Here is a 25,941-nt window from a genome sequence, read left to right as displayed (position 1 = left end):
GCAAGGGCTAAATATCATTCTGTCCATTCTGTACAAAAATCTGTAGCCAATTCGTACATGTAGCATTACTCTTTTATTTCCAAATTGTAGCCATACAGTTTGCTCTTATATGCATTCAGCCCAGGTAAATTATCCATTTTGGAGTATGAACTAGAATGGACAAGGAAAGTATCAAAATTACCCAAAACGGGAAATAAAGCATAGAAAGAGCTAGGCTATGCAAGAAGAGTAGTGCTAGATGTACAGAATTTTGTACAAAAATTTTTTACAGAATGACATGGTAATTGATGTGGGGTATTTTAATTGGACTTGTTGATATGAATACAGGAGGTCATTCCAATTAAAACCTAACCTATGTTATTCTGTACAATTTTTTTGTACGTCTGTACATAAAGCATTTTCCATGCAAGAATGTCACTAACAATGTGTATTTGCTCTTTGTGCATAACTATCCGAATGCGGATTAGATTTTATATACACAGCATTGTATTGTTTGTCTTACAATTTGCTTATAGTATGCTTAGATCCTGTAACAATTCCCGAAGAAATGAGGCTCATCACTTAGGAAAACAATCTTAATCGAGTTCATATCAAGCCAATCTTTTATATCACCCCAACTTTCATCACCCCCATAGTTACTACTCTCTTCAGCAGGCAAAAATCCGACAGGAACCAGGCATTTTCCTTGGATCTCCTCAACCAAATTTAAACACTCCGGTTCAAACTCAACGCTACTTCTTATTGCCACCATATCACAGTTTTGAATTGACATTGCAAAGCGATACTGGTCACTAACATTCTCTGTTTCACCATGCGTCCTCTAGAAATGTGGCCTGGAGGGTCCAAAAAGCCTAAAGTCGAAGCAGGAAAAACACTATACCACCCGACTGGAATTCCTACGCGGGAAGCAATAGGGCCAAGCCAATAAGATGCAAAATCACAGTATCCAATCTGGTAACACGGATTCTACAAAAACAGTAACAGCAGTCTCAAGGTAATCATAAGCGATTTTCAGATACTTGACCTTGTCAAACGGGAGATCACTTGTTGCTTCTGCTTGTCGAGGAAGGTTAGCAATAGGAGGCAATGGTACCCTGATAAAAGCTATATACGACCTTTTAGATCTGATGGAACTTTTGGAAGGCGTTCGATGTTTCGAGGAGTGGAGATAAGGGAAATTCTGTGACCTCTTATGAGCATGGCAAGTTCAAGAAGGGTTGCAAGTGACCAAATGCTAAACATTACAATGTGCATTCTTTTACCTGAAGTCAATTCTGCTCTCAATAACTATAGATCATTAATTTTTTTGGTTTTTTAAATAAACTAGTACATTGAACCACATCAGATCTAGGAAGGAGCGCTGGCGACACGTCACATCAAACCGTATTTTCTTCGCCGTTAAGTCATTTTTTAATCAAAAATGAGTAGATAGATACTTTCGCATATTGTGGCGCCCAAGTATCGTTTTGGTTTTTGCACTCATTTTCTTTGCATTTTTTATTTTTTACTTTCGTTTTCTTTGCCGTAACGTCATTTTTTTATGAAAAACTATGAACCTATACACTTTTAGAAGTTACGGCGTCCACAGTTTCTTTGGGTTTTGCTCTCTTTTTCTTCGCCTTTTTTGATTTTTACTCTCGTTTTCTTCGCCGTAACGTCATTTTTTTACAAAAAAATTCATGAACCTAGACACTCTTAGAAGTTAGCGCTCACGATTTCTTTTGGTTTTTGCCATCTTTTCCTTCGCTATTGTGTCATTTCTTTATCATTTCCAATCGTTTCACGGGTCATCCAATCTTATCCCTCTTTTCTTGTCTCTTAATATCAATTTATGATTTAAATAAAGGAAAAATCTATGTAGCACACTCGAACTCGCCATATAAGTTAATAAAATTATCCGAGCAAATACTTACCTAAAATTTTAACATTCAATTTTAAGTAACTTCAAGTTACATATCATTTAAAATTTATGAAATGCTTCAAGCAATAAGAGTGTAAGATTGCAAAGCGTAAAGGCAAGGGGGATCACCAGATATTTGGGCAGAAGTTAAATAACATTACATTATACTTTTAAAAGGAATTTAGAGAACATATGAAGCAGCCAAGACGCTGTTGGTTATTTTCTTTAGCAATGAGCATGGCAAGGTTCAAGAAGGGCAGTAAGTGACTGAATACTAACCAGGGAAACATTACAATGTGCATTATTTTACTGGATGTCATGTCTGCTCTCCGTAACTATAGATCATTCATGTATTTGATTTCGTAAATAAACTAGTAGATAGAACCAAACCAGATCTAAGAAGGAGTATGAGCAAACACGTGACATTAAAAATCATTGCGCTAACAATATTTTTGGTTATTACTTTCGTTTTCTTCACAATAACATCATTTTTTTGCGTCATGACGTCATTTCTTAATCAAAAATGTGTATATAAACACTTTTACGTGTTGTGGCGTCCAAAGTTTTCTTTTTTGCTCTTGTTATCTTCGTCTTTTTGGTTTTTACTCTTATTTTCTTCGTCGTAACGTCATTTCTTTATCGAAAAATGTGAACCTGGACACTTTTAGAAGTTACGACACCCGCAATTTCTTTCAATTTTTGCTCTCTTTTTCTTCGCCGTTGCGCCATTACTTTATCATAAAATGTGTACATGAACACTTTTACAAGTTGCCACGCTCACAATATTTTTTGGGTTTTCCTCTTATTTTCTTCGCTCTAATGTCATTTCTTTATCAAAAAAGACTTTTAGAAGTTATGGTGCCCACAAATTAAATCGATTCTTATTGCTAGAAAAGTCATCCAGTCTTGTCCTTGTTTTGTCCCTTAATACTAATTAGTTAATTTTAAGTAAAGAAAAAATCTATGTAGCACACTCGAACTCAGCATACAAGTTAATCAAATTATCTCAGGCAAATAATTACCTAAATTTTTTATTTTCAATTTTAAGTAACTTCAAGTTACAAGTCATTTGCAAAGCGTCAAGGCAACCGAGGCAAGGACCTCAAGAGATTTTTGGCAGTAGTTACAGAACATTTAGAGCAGCGCCGACGCTATGGACCTATGGTTATATGCCTTTTCCAGCTATAATAGCGAGCCTTGCACTCCAACGGGATGAGTTGCATCGCTATATTTACACTTCGCCCAACTTTCCTGGCCATATATAGCCATCCATAATTTCGCTTGGCCCATGTTTGTAAGTAGCAAAACTCAAAACGAGAAACTAAGCATAAAAAGCCATAGACACAAGAGGCAAATAGGCTATGCAAGAATGTCAGTGACATTATGTAATGCTCTTTGTACATGACTATCCGAATGAGCCGCCGTGAACACTTACAAGTTATTTATTTAAGCTTAAAATACAAGCTCATCTAGATTTTATATACATCATCGTCTTATTTGCTTATCGTATGCGTAATATCCTTCAACTTTTCCCGAACAAATAAAGCTCAGCACTTAAGAAAACAATCGTAAACGAGTTCTTATAGGCTCCCGGCACAAAGGGCACAATGATAAAGTCACACCACATTCCTTGCAAGTCTGAAACAAAAGATACAAATCTAAGATACATAACTAACCATATCATTATCATCTGAAGAGAACCTCTTATATTATTTTATTCAAAAGGTTTTTCAAGAGATTGCAATCGTGAATACCGAGTCTTGTTTAATTGAAAATTGTCTCTGATTTTGGATGTTTGTGGTTTCATGTAATGTGTACATGCCACGTTGTAAAGACACCAGGTGTCACACCCTTACTATCCAGGTTTGTTATTTGTATTCAATATTCTAAAGATGGATTCGTAAATATACTCACCAGATGACCGCATCCGAAAGCCATGTCCTTTGGATTTGTCAAGCAAATAGGGCAGACCTTGTAACACAGATTAAAGTACATTTAAAACCATAATCCAAGCGGAAGGAGATTCATATGTATATATATGCTAAAGTAAACAATTACCTGTTCTGCTGGTCCTTTTGGTTCATTTGAGTCTAAGATTGTCATGTGTGGAATTTCTTTAATAGCACTATCATGCTCTAGTACTTCACGTGGTGGAGGAAGCGATTTTACCCTTGGGCCTCCTACTTTCCTACAATGTATGTTACAGAAGCAGACTTGGGTAAATTAGTGTATCAAATGTGACAACGGAAACAACATAGGTCTGCCTTACTCGTTGTACTGCAGGTTTTGTGTCGCTCTGTATTGGAATGGTATTTCCATCAGCGCAGCCAAGGCAAACTCCGCTTCTTTCTTTGATGGATGTGCATGCTCGGACATTATTTTGGTGAAGTTGACAAACTATAAAGAATAAGGCTTCATAAGTGTATATAAACACTTAACAGTAAACTAATAGGCGTGAACTTGATAACAAACCGTTACGTAATTCGTAAACAGCAAATCTAAACCTTAAAGTGTTAGGAGTAGTACCTTAATTGGATCATATACTATTCAGCACTCCCCTCATTGAGTAGACAAACATCTTAAGGTCGAATACTATAAACAACACTCCCAAGTCCCAACTAAATTTAAACAATTGGAGGTGGGAATATTTGAACCCGAGACCCCTCCCTAAACTACCCTCTAATACTATATAATTAAGTAACCAACTCCCGCAAAATTTGAAGGTAGTAGGAGCAGCTCTTGATTGAAGCACATGCTATTGTGCTTGTTTGGATTTTCTTATAAGTAACTTATAGGTTAAAAATCATATACATTTCTAACTTACAAGTTACCTATAAGTTGTAAGTGGAGTCTAGTGATCGAGTTGTTCAGCATAATCTATACTATTTATTAATAAAGGAAACACAGAATACCAAAGCACCAAATTTTGGTTACCACTAAATAATTTAATTAATTGATTTCACCCGGTTCAATTCCCAACAATTACATAATCATAAAAGATTTATTTATTTTATTTTATTTCAATTTGTTGGTTTCAACGTGGTACATAATTAAGTACTATTAATTTATTTCATCCTAATTTCAAATTCAATTCTCTAGAACTAGATTATTTTAATATTGATTCTAAATCTTGGTTTGTGCTTGGAAGGGTTATAAGCTAGTAAACTATAAATTAAGAAGTGATTAATAATTAAGATAATCCCAATGTAAACATATTATCCAGGCTAACAGTAGTAGCCTTATTATAGGGTGCATATGACAACACTACAAATAATGATAATATTTTTCTGGGGTCAATAGTAAAAGAGCAGGGATTATGTTCCATGCAAGCAAATGAGAACCACATATACACATTAAAGCTGAGATGATAAAGAAAACTGTTAGTTCTTCAGATTTCAAAACATAATATTAAATTACCTGAAAATTGTCAAATGCACGCTGAGGTATATTATCATCAAACTCTTGCATTGCATCCCATGGTCCATCTCCCACACCAACCAGAATTATTGACAGAGGATACTCACTATTTATCATACACCAACAATTAGGACAGGACAGATGATGCCTTGAAACTCAAAACATAGACATTGGCTTCTACCTTGCAGCAACTATAGAATTCACGGTTGCTTGTTCTTGTGGACTGAACCTTCCTGGTGGTATATCAGGACCCCTTGTAACCTTATTTATAAAATGAAATATTAAAAAATGTAAGGTTAATATTAAAGAAAATAAGTGAAAACTATATTCCAAAGCAAAATATAACAATATAAAACACACTTATAGAACCTGCCCATCTGCAATTATGACAAGGACGTGATACTGCCAATGGCTTCCCTCAACAATGTCAATTGCAGCATCAATTATTGGGGCAAACGAGGTTGGACCTGCAACAAAATATACATACGGCACATATAAATATAACTTCTATTCCTACCTGGACGTCCCCAGATACCTAAAAATAAAATTTAAAAGAGATAAAACTCAAGTAGACTGTACAGCGTGCAGTTACATATTTATTGCAAATAAGTTTATTCAAGAAAACCTCTACATGCACAATCTTATCACAAAAAATAATATGTTATGAAACATTTGTAGGTTGTAATTGCCAATGACAGACTGTCAATACTGAGGCTGCAGCTGGGCCTGGAAGTGTATAATAAATTGAAGACAAGAGTTTTGACTTCGTTTTCTGATTTATGTCATGATTACTGGTAAGCCCAAGTGTGCAAGGATCCTTTCGACCTGGGAAGGCAACCCGATTGGGAATCAGAGGATCGTGAAGTTGTATGTTAAGAAAATAGTACGCATGCTGAGGCAGCCCTGTTCTTTTCAATTTCTAATTGCAAAAGAAACCATGTCCATTTTTCTTCTAAATTTCCCTTGAATAAGCATAAGATAACGCAATAGTTTGGTAGTGTAAATGGCTTCACTTAGGTTTCTTTTATGTAAGACATTTATATGCTCAACATATGTAATCAAGAACCTAGTAGAAGTTATTCATTTCTTACCCGATAGGTTTACGTAAGGTAGGATGTCCCGATAACGTGCAAGAGCTTCCTCAAATCCATGACAAGGTCGGTTATCGCTGTAGAAGCTGAACACATGCCGATCATGTGTTGAAGCTATGATATAAAAGATACTTAGGCATCTACATGGAGTTGATTTGATCAAACACGTGTATAAATAAAACTAACCATCGCCAAATCCAAAACAAGGTATCAAGTTGTCTTCATCAAAAGGCGTCAATGTCCGACCAATGATAGAGATGGCCTGCTCATATGGATTGGGTGTGGTACCAATTGCATGAAGGCTTTTTCTCTTGAAAGAAGACTTGCCTACACCATGTGAAATGTCACAAATTTTCTCTGATAACCAATAGTTCAGAGTTAAATCTAAATAGTCACCTGTCCATTCGTTGCTCTTTGTAAAGTCAATACCAAGTATAAGGTTTGATGATTCAAGGCCTGCTTCTCTCAAGGAAGAAATAACCTATTAATTTAAGGAAAAAGATAATACAGAATATGTAAACTTGAAGACTTTATATTCTACTTGAAGACTTTATATTCTACCCAAAATTAATAGAAAACTCAAAACTCTCACAGATTACAAAAGCTATGTTTCAGAAATAACAGACTAGCAAAACTAAATTGTAGGATGATTTAATAAATGGTTCTGTCATCACCCCTTTGGCTAATCTATGGGTTTTGTTGTTCAACATGCAAAGGACTTTTTAAATTCCATATATTCCTTCATCTTATATCGGAAGGAAAACATAACTAATGCAAGTAGCATGCAATTCATTGATTTCCATCCGAATACGAACTCATCCTCTGTAAAATCTTGAAACTATTTGGGGTGAAGAGCAAGGAAAGCAACAACCAAGTCCAGTATTTTGATTTCCAAGAATTAGAAACACAGCCTCACGCCGCCACCACATTAACACAAATATTGAATCCCACACACAGAATTGCATGCCTCGTGAAATACATTCTATCAACGACTAGCTACTTGATGGATTTTTAATATATATCACTGACTTCGAACATGTATCCATAGATTCCTCGTACTCATAATCCTAAAGAAATGCCTTCTTTATTTTAGTGTATCTTTTGACAGAATGAGAAACGCTTACTATTAGATACACTGTCCATTAAATTATACTTAAACAATACTACGAACCTGCTCAACAGAACTGTAGTTGTCAGCTATGTGGGTTGCTTGCTGTTTCATTCTGGAATTTGGCTCTAGTGAACTTCCTGCATGAGGATACTGATGTGGAAGATAATCTGAACTATCATCAGAAGTTGATTCACTATTTCCCATTACTCACTGTTTCCGTTGTGTACTCCAAACAGAGTATATTTCTGCAAATTAAATGGATGGAGAGTCGGCTATAAAAAACTAATTATTGCAGAAAAAGCCTCATAAATAATATATGTGTCATCCTTTATATAAGATGGAACAAAATGCCAAAACAATTGAGGGAAAACATGAAGAATCAGTTAAATCAGATATAAAAATGAAGGTTTTTACTTTTTATATAGTTTGGATATGTGTAAATGTTGCGACATCCACCATTCAAATTCAAAATCCAGCAAAAACTTAAACATGTTCAGTACATATCTCATTATGGTAAATAGCTTCACTAATAATATACTGCTTCACCTGGATATCTAAAACCAATACTGCACTTGATAAACCTTTAAAATACCCTATTATAATTGACTGTAAATAAATATATTACCATTAACCATAAGTTGTGTCGTACTAAAACTATTCCAATTTTTCTTCAGGTAATTGCAAAAGAGCATTTCATCATATTTAACTAGCAGTAATTCACTACGCCTCACTACTATTAGTACATCGCCGCCAGGAGTTACGTTTTTGTTTAATTTAAAACTCATTTAAATTAAAAATATAATACTACAGTAAAGAAACAAAGACATTTTATATATAATGCATAATGAAGGAAAGCTAATACTTGACATTAATTTAAGAATATGACCATTTAAGTAAACGATGCTCTAATCATTTTTGCCTGCAAAATAAAAACAAAGTGCTCTAGCAATCAACATATCATTAGTCTATTTACCTAAATTTAGTAATTGAAGTTACTAGGAAACGGGAGTAGTTGAACAAGCGGTAACCAAATTACCGCAATTTTTGAGGGAGGGCCCAAACTACCACATGTAATACACATACGAGGATTACGTATACAAGAGAGGTTGAAAATTAACCGTGCAGTGCGTTTTATATGTATCTCTCAATCATGTGCACGCTTCTCCCATAGTGCATTTATAAATAAGAGATGCACATTCGAGATATGCATATCTCCCAAATATATTCAAAAGATAGGCATAGTTAACATGCGCAGACGTCATTACAATTTAAAAAAGATTACATACAACTCACTTGGTCCTCTGCTTGTTAAAAGAAAAGGGTATAACATAGACACCATAATCAATTGCTTTTCAAGTACAAAACAGTCAACTTAATTATATTGATCCTGGTAAATAAGTAAAATTCTTATCATTCAATTCTATTAGAACTGACAAACAGAGAAGTCAATCCAATAGAACAGAGTATCTTACATCCTAAGACAAACAAACTTTATAGAAACAATTAAAAATAGTATGAATTGAGCAAACAGTAATATGAATTAGGCAAGTATTAATCACAACAAAAAAAATTCAAGAATTTTGAGTTAGCTACAAGAAATTTCAAATAAAGATGATATCTTTACTGCAAGAATGATACCCAAATAAAAAGAAAGATTCATCATCAAGAATCAAGTTAACAGATATTTAAAGTACACCCATGTATTAAAGTTTTAACAATATATGAATAGACAGAAAACACGAATGATATATATTAATATACCTGGTGTTTGAGGATTATAAGTTCTGAACTTCAAAAAACAAACTTTAGCTTTGTTAATATTTTTGTGATCTTCTGCAAATAGTACTATTGTTAAGCTGATGTCTGGCTGACGAGAAACACAAAGTCAGTCAGCGGTCAGGGTTTAAATTACTTTCTGCTGTTTAAATTCTAGAAGATGGACCCGAAAAAATGAAAAAAAAAACTCATTTTTAATTATTTTTTTACAAAAATGACCACTTTCAAAAAAAATGATCAATTATAGCCATGTAATACATTATCAACAAATACGTATTATAAATATCCAAATTTATTATTACCTGCCGCGGCTTGCAAAAAACAAGTGCATAAAAACTGCCTACCGCCGTTTGCAAAAACACGGGGGCATAAAAAAAGACAAAAGTGATGGGGACATGATTACTTATTATTACTCCCTCCGTCCCGTTAAACGTTGTCTAATTTGACTTTCGGTACTGTTCACGATAAGCGATTGACTACTAATTTACGTCAAATCTATAATATCAAACATAGTCATAAGTGATCTCGTTAGATTCGTATTTAATACGAATTTAAAGATATTAACAATCAAAAATGTGCATTGGCAAACGTGTCCAACACAAATAAGAAACGTTTTTAGGGACGGAGGGAATATTAGTTAATGCTCAATTGTCCAACAGACATTGTGTTCTTTCTTTTTGATATAAGAGCAAGTCCAATAATGTCCGGTTAAATGCGTTATAAATATAATAAAATATAATGTCCTATTGATTTAAAATATAAGTTTTAATTATTAACTCTAACAATATGTCTTATAATGGTACCCTATTATTAGTATAATATTATATTTTAATTACAATTTGAGGGAAGAAAAAGATGAGAGAGAAGAGATGTGTAAAAAAGGAGGGAAATTTTTTTTTTATTGATATAAATTAAATAGGACATTGCTTAGGGATGCCTTAAAAATGAGGCATTTGATAAATGTCCTAGTGTTTTAAGGCACACTTATACATTGTTATAGCACTCATTTAAACAAAATGTCTTAAATCCTAGTTTATGACATAAGTTTAGGACACTCTTGGACTTACTTTAAAATAAGAGCAAGTTCAAGAGTGCCCTCAAAACTTATCCTAACATAAAATTTGAGGTACTTTGGATAGAAACAATGTTCTGGTGGTGCCTTAAAACACTAGGACATTAATCGTGTGCCTAATTTTTAAGCACCACTAAGCATGTCCTATCTCATTTATTTGAATTAAAAAATTACTTTCTTCCATTTTTACAAATCTTTCTCTTAGAGATGCACAAAAAGTCCGGGCCAGATTGGCCCGAAAATCTGGCCCGCCCCGATCCGGTCAAAGCCCGGTCAAGCCCGGGTTTCGGGCCTCGACGAACCCTATATTTTTAGGCAAAACCCGGTCCGGCCCGGCCCGGTTAAAAGCCTGGGTTTCGGCACGGCCCGGCCCGATTAAAAACCCGAAAAAACCCGGTTATAATTTGATTATTCTAATATATTTTCTTATATATTTATAAATTCACATTTACTATAAATATAAATAATACTTTAAACACATATATATTTACATATTTGTGATTAATAATATTACTTATATACTTCGTTGCATAAATAATGAAAGAAGATATAATAAGTACACTATATATATTTGGATATCATTGTTATCATAACAATGATAAAATATATTATTCTATAAACATGTTTATTTTTTCCATAACTTAAATGTTTTCAACGAAGTAATGTTTTCATAAAATATTCCATGTAAACTAATATATCTTTACGATGATCTAGTTGCTAACATATGTATTATTCGGAATCTCTAATAATACTCGATCCGATTTAAATTTAAAAAAAAACCCGGCCAGATCTGATCCGGCCCGAAAAAAGCCCGATTTGACCCGCCTCGAGGGCTCAAACGAGCTCTAATATTTTAGGAAATTCCGGCCCGGTCAAAGTCAAGGTCCGAAAAGCCCGATCCTGTCAAAGCCCGGGCTTTTTAAGACCCGGTCAAAACCCGGCCCGGTGGGCCTTTTGTGCATGACTACTCTCTCCTCTCATCGTTTACTTTCCCTCATTATAATTCAAATATATTATTATTTTAGTAATAAGGTATAAATATAAGTGATATTGTTGGAATTGATGTACACCAAATTTGTCTTAAATCACTATAACATAATATTTTATTATATTTATAAGACATTTACTATGACATTGTTGAACTTACTCTAATGAACCACACCCTACATTTAAGAGCAATACGTAATTATGAAATGCATATTACTTCGTATACTCGCATGTCAAATGGTTTTATTTATTTAATTATACCTTATTCTATAATACGTATTTAAGATTACGCCATTTTGAAATGCGTACAATCAATTACTCTCTTATAATATGTGTAATTTGTCGATTAAAATTGACCACATATTCAGAATCGGTTATTTTGATAATTTTCTTTAAAGATCGGCCATATTTGTTCATTACCGCTCCACGTTTACAAAATAAATTGTAACTTTATATTTTAATTTTCGGCATTTAAGTTTAAAACAATATTTATTTTAGCACGCAGAGAATTTGGTTTTAAACTTTTACACATACTAGATTAAAATCACTGTGATTGGAGATTTTCATTAATTATATACTTTTTAATAATATTTTAACAGTTTTATATAATTCTAGTAAAACTTTTGTAATTTATGTGGAACTATAATAAAATGATATATTGCAACAAGATATACAAAAGATGTGAAAAGGGTGGATCATGTATTTCCCACCCGTTTGGTTCTCAATTTTCTAAAGAAAAGAACATATTACTTACTTTTTATTGATTTATGAAATAATTATGTAAAGTATTATATTTCTTTTAGCTTATCATTAGCTAAATCACTTAAAAATTCCAAAGCAAAAAGTATCAAAAATTCCTTAAAAGATAAAACTTCCGCCAATAAGAATGACCCTCTCTTTTTTTAACAAAGTTTTGGTTAGACCTGACAATTTAGCTATATGGCACGAAACGAGAGCAATAATTAGTATATGGATTCGAAAATTTGCTACACAAACACGAAAAATACGAATATAATAAGTGTTGGATTTGATTTTTCGAAATAGGTATACGACACGGAACGAAAGTACACATAATAAATAGATATATAAATTATTTTTAAAAACATTTAATATTTATAATATAAATTATACATCTTATTCTAATACTAAATAACAAATATTAATATTTTATTTCTATAATTTACTAGTATATAACATGTGTGATGCACGATTATTTTTATTATTATATATTGTAAAATATAATTTTAATATATTGTTGTTGGGATTCAAATCCTATACCTCTGGTATAATATTTTACAATACACCACGGTTATTTTTATCATAATATATTGCAAATTATAATTTTAATATATTGCTGGTATGATTCGAACCATATATTTTTTATATAATAATTTTTAAGATTATATCTAACGGTTCTTATCAGTTTGATCTGACGACTTTGGATTGACTAACCAATGACCAACAACCAAATTTTTAATATTTCATTTTTAATATAATAGTATAGATGTATTCAAAATTTAGTTGTTTACTATTCTGAACTTCTTAATTATCTATCATAATTTCTATCAATTGATTTTTTTCATATATAATTAGTGTACTTCCACGGTTCTACGTATCAAATGGAAAACGGGTAGACATGCCCGTAAAGGTTGACTAGGTTGACTCGGTTGATTAAAGAGGATATAATTATTCTCTTGGCCACAGATTCCACCCACGGAGGGAGACTTTATGATTATGCCTCTTCAACTAGAATATGTCGCTTAAATGCGGTTTACCTTTGTTCACCTGGTTTTCAGGCTATTGTAGCATTGAGGTTTACCCAGTACGCACCCGAAAGTTAACTGCTGCGGGTTTCCTTCGATAAAAAAAAACGGGTACACATTAATTTATTAGTTTCGGCTTAGTATAAACTAATTGATATACAAATATAAATTATGATCAGGTTCGGGTTTAAGATTTTGACAAAAAATACGAATATATACGGAACGAATATACACGTACACGACACACAGTCAGGTTTAGTTAAGGCCTGACAAAAATGGCTAGTTTTTCCGGGCCTTCTCAACTATATTCGAGGCCCCGTGCTAAATATAGCTTTGATACCTTTTATTTGCTGAAAATTTTATATGCAAATAAATTTATATTTTAATAAATTTATACAAAACTAAACATGAAACAAGTTTAAACAGTGAAACCTAAAGTTTTATGATGGACTATAGTGAAAAACCCAGGGTTTCAATTCTGGTTTTCGGAGAAATAATATACCTGAACAATAGACTTTGTATTTTGGGCTTCCTGTGTAAATTCAATACATGGCTAAGAAACCAGGGAACAGAAAACTAAGACCATAGTAAGAAAGTAAAGAAACACTGGTAAATTACTTAGACATTTTGTACCGAGACCCCAGTATCTTCATATGTAAACTAGACTACTTTGGAGTGCTTGCTTTACCTCATTTTTAGGAGAGGATTTCTTTATTCTAAAAGTACTTATTTCTAAAAATTAAGCTCAAACTGTAGGAACAAACAAATTTGCACAAGTTCAAGTTATTAATACAACTCAATGGTGTGAAGTCTTGTATAATGCCAATTATAATAACATGGTATTGATGTAAACTTATGTACATGACTAGGGCTGTCAAACGGATAATTCGGATACGGATCTGCCTATATCCGGATCCGAAAATCCGTATCCATATCTGTATCCGAATCCGAAAATATTTAAAGAATAATATCTGAATTTGGATCTGACGGATAATATCCGGATACGGATAATATCCGGATCTGAAAGGCATATGTCATAGCCTATTCGTTTATTTGAGGATTTAACTCAACTCAAATAAGAATGTAATAAGTAAATAGTGGATCTATCATCAGAGAGATCTCACAAAGTAACATCTGTCAAAGGATAAAGAAACATTGTTCATCTGCAGACTTGAAGATTCACTGGAAGAAGTTCAAGAATTTGATCATGCCTCAGTGATATAAATCAAGATCGTGAATTTAATCAAGTGACAGAGATCTCGTCAGGGTATCATTTGTTACAAGGATTTAATCTGAAGAAAATCAGAGTATCAAAGTCAAGACATGAAGAAACGTCACGGAAGTTAGTCACTCATGAACCAGACAGTACATCGAGTCACTCATGAACCAGACAGTACATCGAGTGTCAGCATTGAAGTGGCGGAATTGATTCATAAGTCTCAGTGATTTTCAGAAGATTGTCAGAAGAATGGATGCTGCTCAGGGTTAGTATTAATTCTCTATTAACTAATTAAGTCATATAATTTAATTAAGAAAATAAATTATATCTGCAAAGATTAATTTATTGATTAATTGAATTAAATTGATTAATTAATTTAGAATTAATATTGAGGATTTACAAGATTTTAATTGGTTTAAAATCTGCTTAAATTCAAAACAAGACAATTCATTTGAACTAGTATGACAATCGGTATGACAATTGCTAGTCATACCGAAAGTCATGCCAATACATTTAATTGTTTTATTAGAATTTCTGTTTAGATTAAAATCTGTTATTAATTCAGCAAGACAATTTATTTGAACTAATATGACAATCGGTATGACAATCAATAGTCATACCGAAAGTCTTGCTAGTTCATTTTGATTGTCTTGCTAGTTGTAAATATTGTCATACCGAAAGTCTTGCTGGCCAAAGAGATTGTCATGCCAGTACATTTTTCAGTTCGGTGTTTGATAAAAGAAGCAGAAGACTTTTATTGATCAACACTCTTACAGAATCCAATCTAACAGAAAACAGAACACACAAGAGAAAAAGAAGCAGAAAACAAAGGCACAACATTTTATTTTTCATCTGCTTTTCTTCAAGATTAAATTTCTAGATTGTAAAGTTAAATCCAATCAACTAGAAATATTTATCTTGTTCTTGTGTATCAATCTAGCGGATTAAAATCCCTAGAACTTAATCTCAAATCGCATTTAGCATTTGATCTTTTAATTACAAAAATAGAAAAAGTTCATGTCGAATTTATTCTAGATTTGTAATAATTGATTTGAGATTAATCCCTTGTAACCGATACCGTAGTTGTAACACCTTTCAAGTTTAATAAAAGTTTTATTTAACTTGAATTTTGTTTCACAATTTTATTCCGCATTTTATTCGATTAAACGGTATTGTTTGCATTCAACCCCCCTTCTACAAACAAATTGGGACCTAACAATTGGTATCAGAGCCTTCTGATTAACGTACAAATCTAGATCCTAGACTTTTGTGTTTCTTTCACTTCTTGAATTTTTTATTCACTCAAAAAAAAATTCATAATGACTACACAAAAAGTTGGAACCGTTAAAATTCCACTTTTCGATAAAGAAAATTATGTTATGTGGAAGAAGAAGATGCTACTGTTTTTACAGGTTGCTAATCCCAAATATTTGCAAGTTTTGAAGAAGGGTCCAAAAATTCCTATGGTTATTGAACCAGAGGTAATAGAAAATGATGTGGTGATCACCAAAGCGAGAACTTATGTGAAGGATCCTGAGGACTTCTCTCCTGCTGAAATAGAAGAAGCCTCCCTGGATGCTAGCCTTCAATTAATCTTAGTAGATTCCCTTAATCCCCTGATGAATAGACATGTGATGAATTGTAAAGATTCCAAACATATCTGGGAAACTATTGAGATTATTAATGAAGGCACAGAGGAAGTTAGAGAGAACAAACTAGAAATCCTAACCTCTGAGTATGAATACTTTAAATCCAATCAAGGGGAAGGAATCACTGAAGTGTTTGAGAGGTACAATGCATTGATCAACAACCTGAACATTAATGGTAAATACTATTCCATCAGGGAGGTCAACAAAAAGTTCCTTTTAACACTGCCAACTCATCTCGAACATAGAATCACTGCCATAAGAGAAGCAAGAGATCTGAGTGAGATTTCTTTGGAAAGGCTCTATGGTGTGTTAAAGACTTATGAGTTGGAGCAGATTCAGCAGAAGGAAGTTTACGGGAAAGGAAGAGTGGTCAGCACGTCTACTGCTCTAGTAGCTGATGAACAACAACAACAACCACAATATCAACAACAATCTAAACAGTCAGAAAGAATGGTACAGTCTTCCAAGGTTGAAGATAATGTGATAGTAGCAGAATTTGATTCTCCTACTACAAATCAATCAGGAGATGATTATTATTCCTTGGAAGAACTGGAGCAATTGGAGGATGAGTCAATGGCCCTGATTGTCAAGAGATTCTCAAATGTCAGATTCAAAAGGAATCCCAAGTTCAAGTACAAGTCCAACTACAACAGATTCCAGAAAGGTGGATCTCCATCCTCTAACACCAGCAGTGGTGGGTATAAAACAGGGATGGTTGATCGAAGCACCATTCGATGCTTCAACTGTAATGAGTTGGGACACTTTGCCACAGAATGCAGGAAGCCAAAACAAGCTAGGAAGAACTCTTACGATTCTAATCAGAAGAGTAAATCTGAAAGGGCTTACCTGGCAAAGGGAAGAAGCTGGGATGATACTGACAGTGAAGATGAAGAAGTTGGGAATCTTGCTCTCATGGCTAGTGATGCAAGCACCTCATCGTCAAGAAAAGAGGTAAAATTTACTGATGCTGAATTAGTTTATCATCTAGGAGGTTCCTTAGATTGTGCTCGTCGTGATAATGAATTGTTAAATCAACAAATCAAAGACCTTGAGAAAGAGGTCAATGAATTAAGACTTGTACACATTAATCAAGATAAATTAAAAGATCAGGTGTCTTTTCTAGAGAATAGAGTTGACTGTTATAGAAAACTTGAAACTATTCTTAAAGACAAGATCACTGGTCTTGAGGCTAAGGTTAAAGCTTACTTTAATTCTTGTTCGAAGTCCAAAGAGTTTTACAATAAGCAAGCTGTTAATCAAACATCTGGTATAGGTTATGATTACAATGCTGCTATTGGAAAATTAGGCATAAACTCCCCTCCTCATGTCTGTGCTAAAGGCAGGGAAGTACCACATGTGCTTAAGGGTGTTGATGAACCCCTCTATAAAGAATCAATTGTTGAACCATTTGATGAGACCTCTTTTATTATTCAAGAAGAAATCCGTGCTGAAGATAATGCTAATGAGAAAGCTGTCTCCAAGTCAAGTGTGTCAAAAGTTCCAGTCAAGGTTGTGAAAGCAACTGAGACTAACTCAGACACACATGAGTTGGATAACACAAATGCCATGTTTACCATGCATAAGTTGCCTATTGTTAATCCTTCTCATAAAGCATGTGGTGTTCCTGATTGTATGTCTTGTGCTTTTAATCTGATGTTTGCTTATTTTAATGGTAAGCATGTTTCTAATGATAAGACTACTCCTCGTCAGCATGTGAATAATAGAAAGCATGATAGGTCTAAGACTGCTAGTCCTCCTAAAGCTAGAAAGGAGACATTTGTGCCTAAGCCTAAACAGAAATTTGTCAAGGCTGTTCACAAGGTCAAATGTTCAGTCATTGAGAACGTTGAGAATATTAAAATTAAGAATGTTGTTTTGCCTGATAAAGGCCAATTTTACAAGTATGCCGGACCCAGCCAAGCTTGGGTTCCGAAGAAGGTCTAATCCATTTGTATTGCAGGGCATTAAACAGGTACAACCGGTAGTGTGGATTCTTGAAAGCGGATCGTCAAGACATATGACCGGAGATAGAGCCCTGCTATCAAATGTGGTTGAGAAAGCTGGCCCAGTGGTTACCTTTGGAGATAACAGCAAAGGTTTAACGGAGGGATATGGCTGTTTGCTAGCTGGAAATGTTATCATTGAAAATGTATATGTTGTGCAAGGACTTGAACACAATCTGCTTAGCATTAGTCAGTTCTGTGACAACGGCTGCAATGTTTTATTCGACAAGCTGAAGTGTCAGATTCTGCACAAGAAAAGTGAAAAACCCTCCTTAATGGGAATCCGGAAAGGAAATCTGTTCGTAGCTGACATGAACTCTGGAAGCAATCTTGAAGTCAATTGTTTCTATGCAAAGGCATCGTCAGATGAGAGTTGGCTATGGCACAAGAGACTTTCTCATCTCAATTTCAAAACAATGAATTCTCTTGTCAAAAGAGAATTGGTAAGAGGTCTGCCTCAGCTGGAATTCTCTCCAGAAGGACTATGTGAGGCTTGCCAGAAAGGAAAGTCAAAGAAAGCAAGTCACAAAGGCACTGACACATCTTCCATAACTGGTGTTCTGCAATTATTGCACATGGATTTATTTGGTCCAGTTAATATCCTTTCAATGTCAAAGAAGTGTTACTGTCTTGTGATAGTTGATGACTATTCCAAGTATACGTGGGTTTTATTTCTTCACTCTAAGGATGAAACACCACAAGTTGTGATTGATCATATCAAGATGATTGAGTTAGATTCTAACGTCCCTGTTAGAGCAATAAGGTCAGATAATGGGACAGAATTCAAGAATGCACTTCTCAATGGATTCTGTACAGACAAAGGGATTACCAGACAATTTTCAGCTCCTAGAACCCCTCAGCAAAATGGAGTGGTAGAAAGGAAGAATCGTACATTGATTGAAGCTGCAAGAACGATGTTAAGTGAATCAGGTCTTCCAATGTACTTTTGGGCTGAAGCTGTCAATACTGCATGTTATACTCAGAATCGAACTCTAATCAACAAAGACTTCATGAAAACTCCTTATGAGATTTTGAATGAACAGAAACCTTCTATCAAATACTTTCATGTATTTGGTGCCAGATGCTTCGTGCTCAAGGATGGAGATGATCGTCGTGGTAAGTTCGAGGCAAAGGCATATGAGGGTATTTTTGTTGGATATGGAAGAAGATCATATAGAGTGTATATCATTGATCAACACAAAGTAACTGAAAGTGTCAATGTTACATTTGATGACACTAAACTCCCTAGTATCCAAACTGAAGATCCTTCTGAGAAACTGAAGTTTGATGATACGTCAGATTCAGAATCAGAACATGGTCAAGAACCTGAGGTTGTTGCTGGTGAAGAACCTGTTCATCATGATGATACTCAAGGTAATAGTGATGGAAACTTTGGCAACAATGAAGATACCACTGCTACTGACGGAGAATCTTCAAGTCAACATGGCAACAACTCAGGGGGAGATGCTGAAGGATCATCTAGTAGGACACAACATCATAATGAATTTCAAGGCGAATCATCAAGATCAAATCTTCCAAGACAGACTGTCTGGAATAAAGCTCACCCTTTTGAGTTGATTATTGGTGATCCAGATGTTGGAGTCAGAACTAGACGTGCTACTCAAAATGAGTGTCTGTTCTTAGGATTTCTTTCTGAGATGGAACCTAAGAAGATTGAAGAAGCACTAACTGATCCAGATTGGGTGATTGCTATGCAAGATGAGCTCAATCAGTTTGAAAGTCAACAAGTCTGGAAACTAGTACCTAGACCTACACACAAGAAAGCTGTTGGTACTAGGTGGGTATTCAGGAATAAACTAGATGAAGATGGTGTGGTTACGAGAAACAAGGCAAGACTGGTAGCAAAAGGGTATTCTCAAGCTGAAGGCATTGATTATGATGAAACCTATGCTCCAGTGGCTAGACTTGAGGCCATCAGGATATTTCTGGCATTCGCAGCATTCTCAAACTTTAAAGTTTATCAAATGGATGTCAAGAGCGCCTTTCTGAATGGAAAGCTGGATGAAGAGGTATATGTAGAGCAACCTCCTGGTTTTGAAGATCCAGATCATTTGGATTTTGTCTTCTTTCTTTTCAAGGCTATTTATGGGCTAAAACAGTCTCCAAGAAAATGGTATGACACACTCTCTGAATTTCTTATTGAAAATAGCTTTATTAGAGGTGTCATAGACAAAACTCTCTTTTCTAAAAAACATAAGAATGATACTATATTAGTCCAAGTCTATGTGGATGATATAATATTTGGGTCTACTAATGATAATCTCTGTAAGAGATTTGCTAAGTTAATGCACAGCAAGTTTGAAATGAGCATGATGGGAGAGCTAAAGTTCTTTCTTGGATTACAAGTAAATCAAAGGTTAGATGGAACATTTATTTGTCAATCCAAGTATCTCAAGGAACTCCTCAAAAAGTACAATCTAGAGGATTCTGCATCAGCAAGGACTCCATCAACTACAGCTGTCAAGCTTGGACCATGTGAAAACTCCATTAAGGTAGATGTCACAAGCTACAGAGGTATGATTGGCTCGTTACTCTATCTTACTGCAAGTAGACCAGATATTATGTATGCTACATGTTTATGTGCAAGGTTCCAAGCGGATCCTAGAGATATTCATCTCGTTGCTGTTAAACGAATCTTAAGATATCTTAAGGGAACACCAAATCTAGGTATTTGGTACCCTAAAGAATCTGGTTTTAACCTTGTCGGATATACAGATTCAGATTATGCAGGAAGTGTTGTTGATAGGAAAAGCACCTCAGGGAGTTGTCAATTCCTAGGTAGCAGACTAGTCTCATGGTACAGCAAGAAACAACAAACAGTTTCCAACTCAACGGCCGAGGCTGAATATATTGCTGCTGGAAGCTGCTGTGCTCAGATCTTGTGGATTAGGAACCAACTACGAGACTATGGCTCTGTATTGAACAAAATTCCTATTTTATGTGACAATACAAGTGCAATAGCCATCACCAACAACCCTGTGCAGCACTCGAGGACAAAGCACATTGACATCAGGTATCATTTTATTAGAGAGCACGTCATGAATGGTACTGTTGAACTATTTTTTGTTCCAACAGAAGAACAAATAGCAGATATTTTCACTAAACCACTTGACGAATCCACATTTACCAGATTAGTTGGTAAATTGGGCATGTTGAATAGTTTTAATGATTAATTTAGTTAATATCTGGGATCTGTTCTTGAATGAATTTACAAATGAATTTTTCATAAATGAAAAATTCATTTGCAAATTTATTTATCATTTTATCATATTTCTTGCTTATTTCTATGTAATTTCTATTATCTTATCTTATTTATTTACTCAACTTGTTAATTTTAATGTCTCAGAATATTTTATTTTCTCTAAAAATATTTTTCTATGAATTTAATTTGTTAAAATTCAAAAGAAATCTATTTTTGGATTGAAAATATTATTATCTCTGAAATATTTTAATTATTTTAATTCTGTAAATATTATAGGTCTGTATTTCAGTTTTACTATTTTGTAATATAATTTCAGTACATATATAGAAGTCTGTACATTTTGACTGTATTTCTACTGAAATGACAATCGGCAAGACAATTGAAATTGTCTTGCTGAAAGTCATTTCAGTATATATTTGTCATATTAGTGTTTTTCAGTATAGTTTATACTGGCAAAACAATCGGTATGACTATCAATTGTCTTTCCAGTTATAAACATTATATATATATATATATATTATTTTATTTTATACTGGTATGACAATCGGTATGACTATCAGATTGTCATACCAATTATATATTATCACTTGTTTTATTCTTATTGTTTTCGGTTATTTTCTTTCTTTTGCCTGGTATGACAATCGGTATGACAATCCCGGATTGTCATACCAGCTGTAATATAAAGGCGTTTGTTTGTTTTTTTTTAAAAAAACCATTTCAACAGTTCATTTCTTTTCATAAGTCAAACAGTTTTCTTCATTTTCTCTCTTCTCTCTCTTCGAACTAAAATAAACGAACTGCTTCTTTCCTTGCTCGAGTTTTTACTCAGCAAACTGAATCTTCACTCCTGTGATATATACTTACATATATATACATACAGGAGTGCTGTCAAAATTTTCAAAATTTGTTTTTTTTAATCAGTTTGCCCCTTCAAATTCAATTTGTGTTTGTTGATTTTGAACATTTTTATTTTTATTTTAATTTCTGATTTGTGTCTTTTGGCTTGTTTAATCTGGGTTTGTGAGTTAAGGATTTTAACGAGATACATTCCTGTCTAAATTTTTCGATTATAATTAATTTAATTCGAATTATTGAATTAATTTAATTAATTCGAATTTTCTTAATATTATTCTTAAAATTCTGAAAGTGTGTGTCTTATTATTATTTTAAATGGCTCTCAATTTTCAAATTGTCGCGCATAATCAGGTTGGTTATTTTAATCCGGAAAAATGTGATGTTGAAAAATTTAAGCCTTGGATTAGATTTTTAAATGACCATTCGATTGTTAGCTCTGCTATAAAATTAAATGTGATTTTAAATGTCGATCTTCTTAGACTGATTTGCACAACATCTACTGTGGCCGATGATTCAAAATCTTTTTCATTCACCGTGGCAAACACACAGTATGTAGTTGATGAATCAGTCATTAATCAGGCGTTAAATTTTCCATTGGACAATTTCTGTAATTTACCCTCTGAAAATGAAATCACAAACTTTTTTCATGCTATTCACTATCAGGGGTGATCAATTTAACCAAACTTTCTAAATCCAATTTGGTGTCTGAATGGGATATTTTCTTCGATACACTTTCCAAAGTGTTTGCCAACTGCACAAAATCCAATTTTCATAACATCACTTCCACTCTGCAGTATATTGGTCTTGCGGTTGTTTTCAATCAAAGGATCAATTTTGGCAAACTACTTTTTCCCATTCTCTTGAGACGTCTAACTTCTGCTTTACGTGATCATTCTACAAATCGTAGGGTATCATGTTACTATGCTCGTTTTCTCATGCTTATAGCAGATCATCTTCTCACACCTGAACACAAAGCCCTTTTTGCTAACTCTGCAGTAACCGAACCCCCTCCAGTTAGCAAAAAGATTTACACTCGCCAAGACACAACCTTCAAATTCATGCAAGTTCCAGTACTTGTATCTGCTTTCATGGCCACTTATATTCCTTTACCTATTTTCAATCTTCCCGGTCATGAACAGCAACCTCAACCTCCAGTGGTTCAAGCCACCCAGGCTCCTCCAACATCAGATGCTCTTCCATTACAGGTAGTAATTCCTCACTCTCACTCCCTTCCTACTTCTGTTGAAAGACCCCCAGTGGTTGATAGGGCTGACCATGAAGTTGTAGAACCACAGCTTCAATCCCAGGTCATAGAGCCAAACACAGAGTCACATTCTATCTCAACCTCTCCCCCACTGTCTAAAATGTTACCCAGAAGATTACTAGGAAGTAGTGCATTGTTAAATATGAGTGAACCCTCAGCTCTGCCTCCTCCTAAGAAAAGAAGAACATATACTGAGGCATCTGAAAGCCCATCCTTGTCCTCCCAACAGGACATGGACTTTGAAATGGCCAATGAACAGTTACTAGAGGCATTCTCTCAACAGGATGCATCTATTGAAATTCGCCATAGGGTCATGGCATCTTGTACTGAGTCAAGCACAATTCCATTACTCACAATGGAACCATACACTTCCCCAGATCATACTCAGGACACAGAACGAGGAGTGCACGTAGAGTCGGTTACAGTGACTGCCATAGTTACGGCAGAAGAGCAGTCACATGCTTCAGAGGGAAAATTTGACTCTCCGCCATCTTTAATAGAGTCATTTTCTCCCCTCCCAGATCCAACACATCTGGCTCCCTTATGGGATTCTCCACTCGCAGATTTATCTGGAGAAAGTGGAGGGCAACTCAGTCAATCTATCCCTGAAGAAATTCAGACATCTATTTCAAAAGATTTGATGGTATTGACTGAGGATCGGGACTCGCGAATTCCCATTGCACCACCACTGACCTCTCTTGAAGAGGCTAGGGTGATTTTAACTGCAGGTACAGAAGAACAGCAACAGGAAGACTCCTCACGAGCAATTATATTGAGAGAAACACAAGCACGTGAGGTGAGTGAACCAAACACGAGTGAAATTCAGGTGAGAGCACACACAGACACAGATACTCAAAACCTGTTAGCTCAAATTGCTGCTCTAAAAGAAGAACTTGCTAAAAGCCAAGCTGAAGCTCAAGCATTCAAAGAACAAGTGGTTGAACGGTCTTCTTCTTCCACCTCTGTCAACAATCAGCTGGCAATCATCAGGAATGACATCTCAGATCTCAAGACCACTGTAATACCAAAGCTCAATTCCATTCAGGACACTCCAACTTTATCAGCTGATGACATATCCAACTTCTGCTCTCTACATACAAGAATGACTTCTCTTGAAGACCTCGTTGAGATGAATCATTCACTGGACTCCTCAAGATTTCTAAAGATAGAGACGGGCATGGAACATCTCAATGAAGGGATGAAGCACCTATATTTCATGATCAAGAATTCTCATTGCCCTAATGAAGAACAAAGAGCTTATTTTGAAGGACCGTCTGGTGGAGGATCAGGCTCTGGAGGTGATGGAGGTTCCAAAGGAAGGTCAGAAGAGGATCCCTCAACTAAGGGGGAGAAGAAAGGGAGTAGTGCCAAAGGGAAGGAAAAAGATACCTCTGCTGGAGACAAAGGAAAGGCTGATGATGTCTACTACAGTGGAGAACAGGATGACTTTGATATTTTTGACATTCCCACTGAACCAGTTCAGAAAGATAAAGATGGTTTATTTGAAGCTGAAGAGGAAAGTGATTTTGGAGAATGGGAAGAAGAAGCTCAAGTGGATCCTCTGTTTGAGAAAGAATTTCAGAAGGAGCAGTCAGAGATGAAAAGAAAAGAAGCTGAACTCAAGAAGGTCTCTCAGATCATTGACATGAGGAAAGACATTCAAAGAACAGAAACTCTTCAAAAGCAACGTCTTCATGACATTAAGGCTCAAGAAAGGAGAAGAGATGTCAGACTGAAGATTGGTGAAAAATGGGATGAAGCTAGGAGAGTACTTGATATGCCTCAGCTGAGCACTAACAATGATAGGCAGTTCCTACATCTTCTTGACAAGCTGGAAATCTCAAATCCGAACAATGACATGTACATGAATGCTATCAAGACTGAAGTCTCAAGGATCACAGCTGCTTTTGATAGATCCCTAAATGAGATGAGCATTTTTGTATATTGTCAGAGTGAAGGATCTTTCAAGGTGTCACTTCATCTGTTCGAGAATCGTTCTTTGTCAGAGAGTTGGGTTCTTCTCAACAAGGTTAAAAGAAGCTCAGAATTGAATGAAGTTCTTCGAGAAAGGCTTAAAGAGTTTGCCAGCAGGGCTAGTCCTCAAGTGGTCAACAATCCTCATCAGGTGAGATTCTTTAAGTCTGATTGTCTTCAAATCTGTCAGCTAGATGTACAATCTCTTAAAGACTACTCAGCTAAGCATCTGGTCTGGATGGAACATCATTTAAGAACTGCTGGATATTCATCCATGTTGAAGACTCGAGCTGCTGATTTGATTCAAGCTTATTGTGAAAAGAATATTAAAAGGTACAATCAGATCAAGAATAAGCTGAAGTCAGTTGGAGTTCAACCAGTCAGACCAGCAAGCTTCACTTCAGAAAAGGATCGTGTCTTTGACAAGGAATTGCTTCAAGATTTAGAAGAAGGTGAAGTCAGAAGAGAAGACAACTGAAGTCAATTAGCTCAAAACTCAATGTAATATGATTAGAGCTTTATGAATCAAGATAGTCTAATGTAGTTATATGTTCTGGCCAGAGGAACATCTATCTTGTATTCACTTGTAAATTTCATTTGGAATCTGGAAAATGTTAAATATAATCCAGAACTTTTC

General features: G+C 34.8%; 1 protein-coding gene and 1 pseudogene across 1 annotated transcript; both read right to left on the bottom strand.

The window, feature by feature from the left end:
* Positions 1 to 504: 504 nt before the first annotated feature.
* Positions 505 to 2,202, bottom strand: LOC141700986 (UDP-glycosyltransferase 91A1-like; annotated as a pseudogene).
* A 1,058-nt stretch (positions 2,203 to 3,260) lies between these two features.
* Positions 3,261 to 9,433, bottom strand: LOC141700993 (E3 ubiquitin-protein ligase RGLG3). The gene is made up of 12 exons (XM_074504646.1): positions 9,281 to 9,433; positions 7,580 to 7,764; positions 6,805 to 6,889; positions 6,595 to 6,735; positions 6,409 to 6,522; positions 5,687 to 5,784; positions 5,499 to 5,578; positions 5,318 to 5,423; positions 4,170 to 4,297; positions 3,959 to 4,088; positions 3,815 to 3,871; positions 3,261 to 3,538 (listed from the first exon to the last, which is right to left on the bottom strand). The coding sequence occupies exons 2-12, from the start codon at positions 7,721 to 7,723 to the stop codon at positions 3,455 to 3,457; spliced, it is 1,167 nt and encodes a 388-aa protein (XP_074360747.1). The 5' UTR covers positions 7,724 to 7,764; positions 9,281 to 9,433; the 3' UTR covers positions 3,261 to 3,454.
* Between the last annotated feature and the right edge of the window lie 16,508 nt (positions 9,434 to 25,941).

Source organism: Apium graveolens, unplaced genomic scaffold, assembly GCF_009905375.1.
Source record: "Apium graveolens cultivar Ventura unplaced genomic scaffold, ASM990537v1 ctg3161, whole genome shotgun sequence".
NCBI classification, from domain to species: Eukaryota; Viridiplantae; Streptophyta; class Magnoliopsida; order Apiales; family Apiaceae; genus Apium; species Apium graveolens.
The sequence above is the reverse complement of the archived record's forward strand: the minus strand, read 5'-3'. Positions and strand labels throughout refer to the sequence as shown.

What these genes read in the sequence shown, in the direction of transcription:
- LOC141700993 (XM_074504646.1), bottom strand. Translation starts at nt 7,723, where the DNA reads ATGGGAAATAGTGAATCAACTTCTGATGATAGTTCAGATTATCTTCCA. An exon ending in AAAGAGCAACGAATGGACAG is followed by an intron (nt 6,736 to 6,804) that starts GTGACTATTTAG and finishes CACATGGTGTAG; the next exon opens with GCAAGTCTTCTTTCAAGAGA. An exon ending in CAAAACCTGCAGTACAACGA is followed by an intron (nt 4,089 to 4,169) that starts GTAAGGCAGACC and finishes CATACATTGTAG; the next exon opens with GAAAGTAGGAGGCCCAAGGG.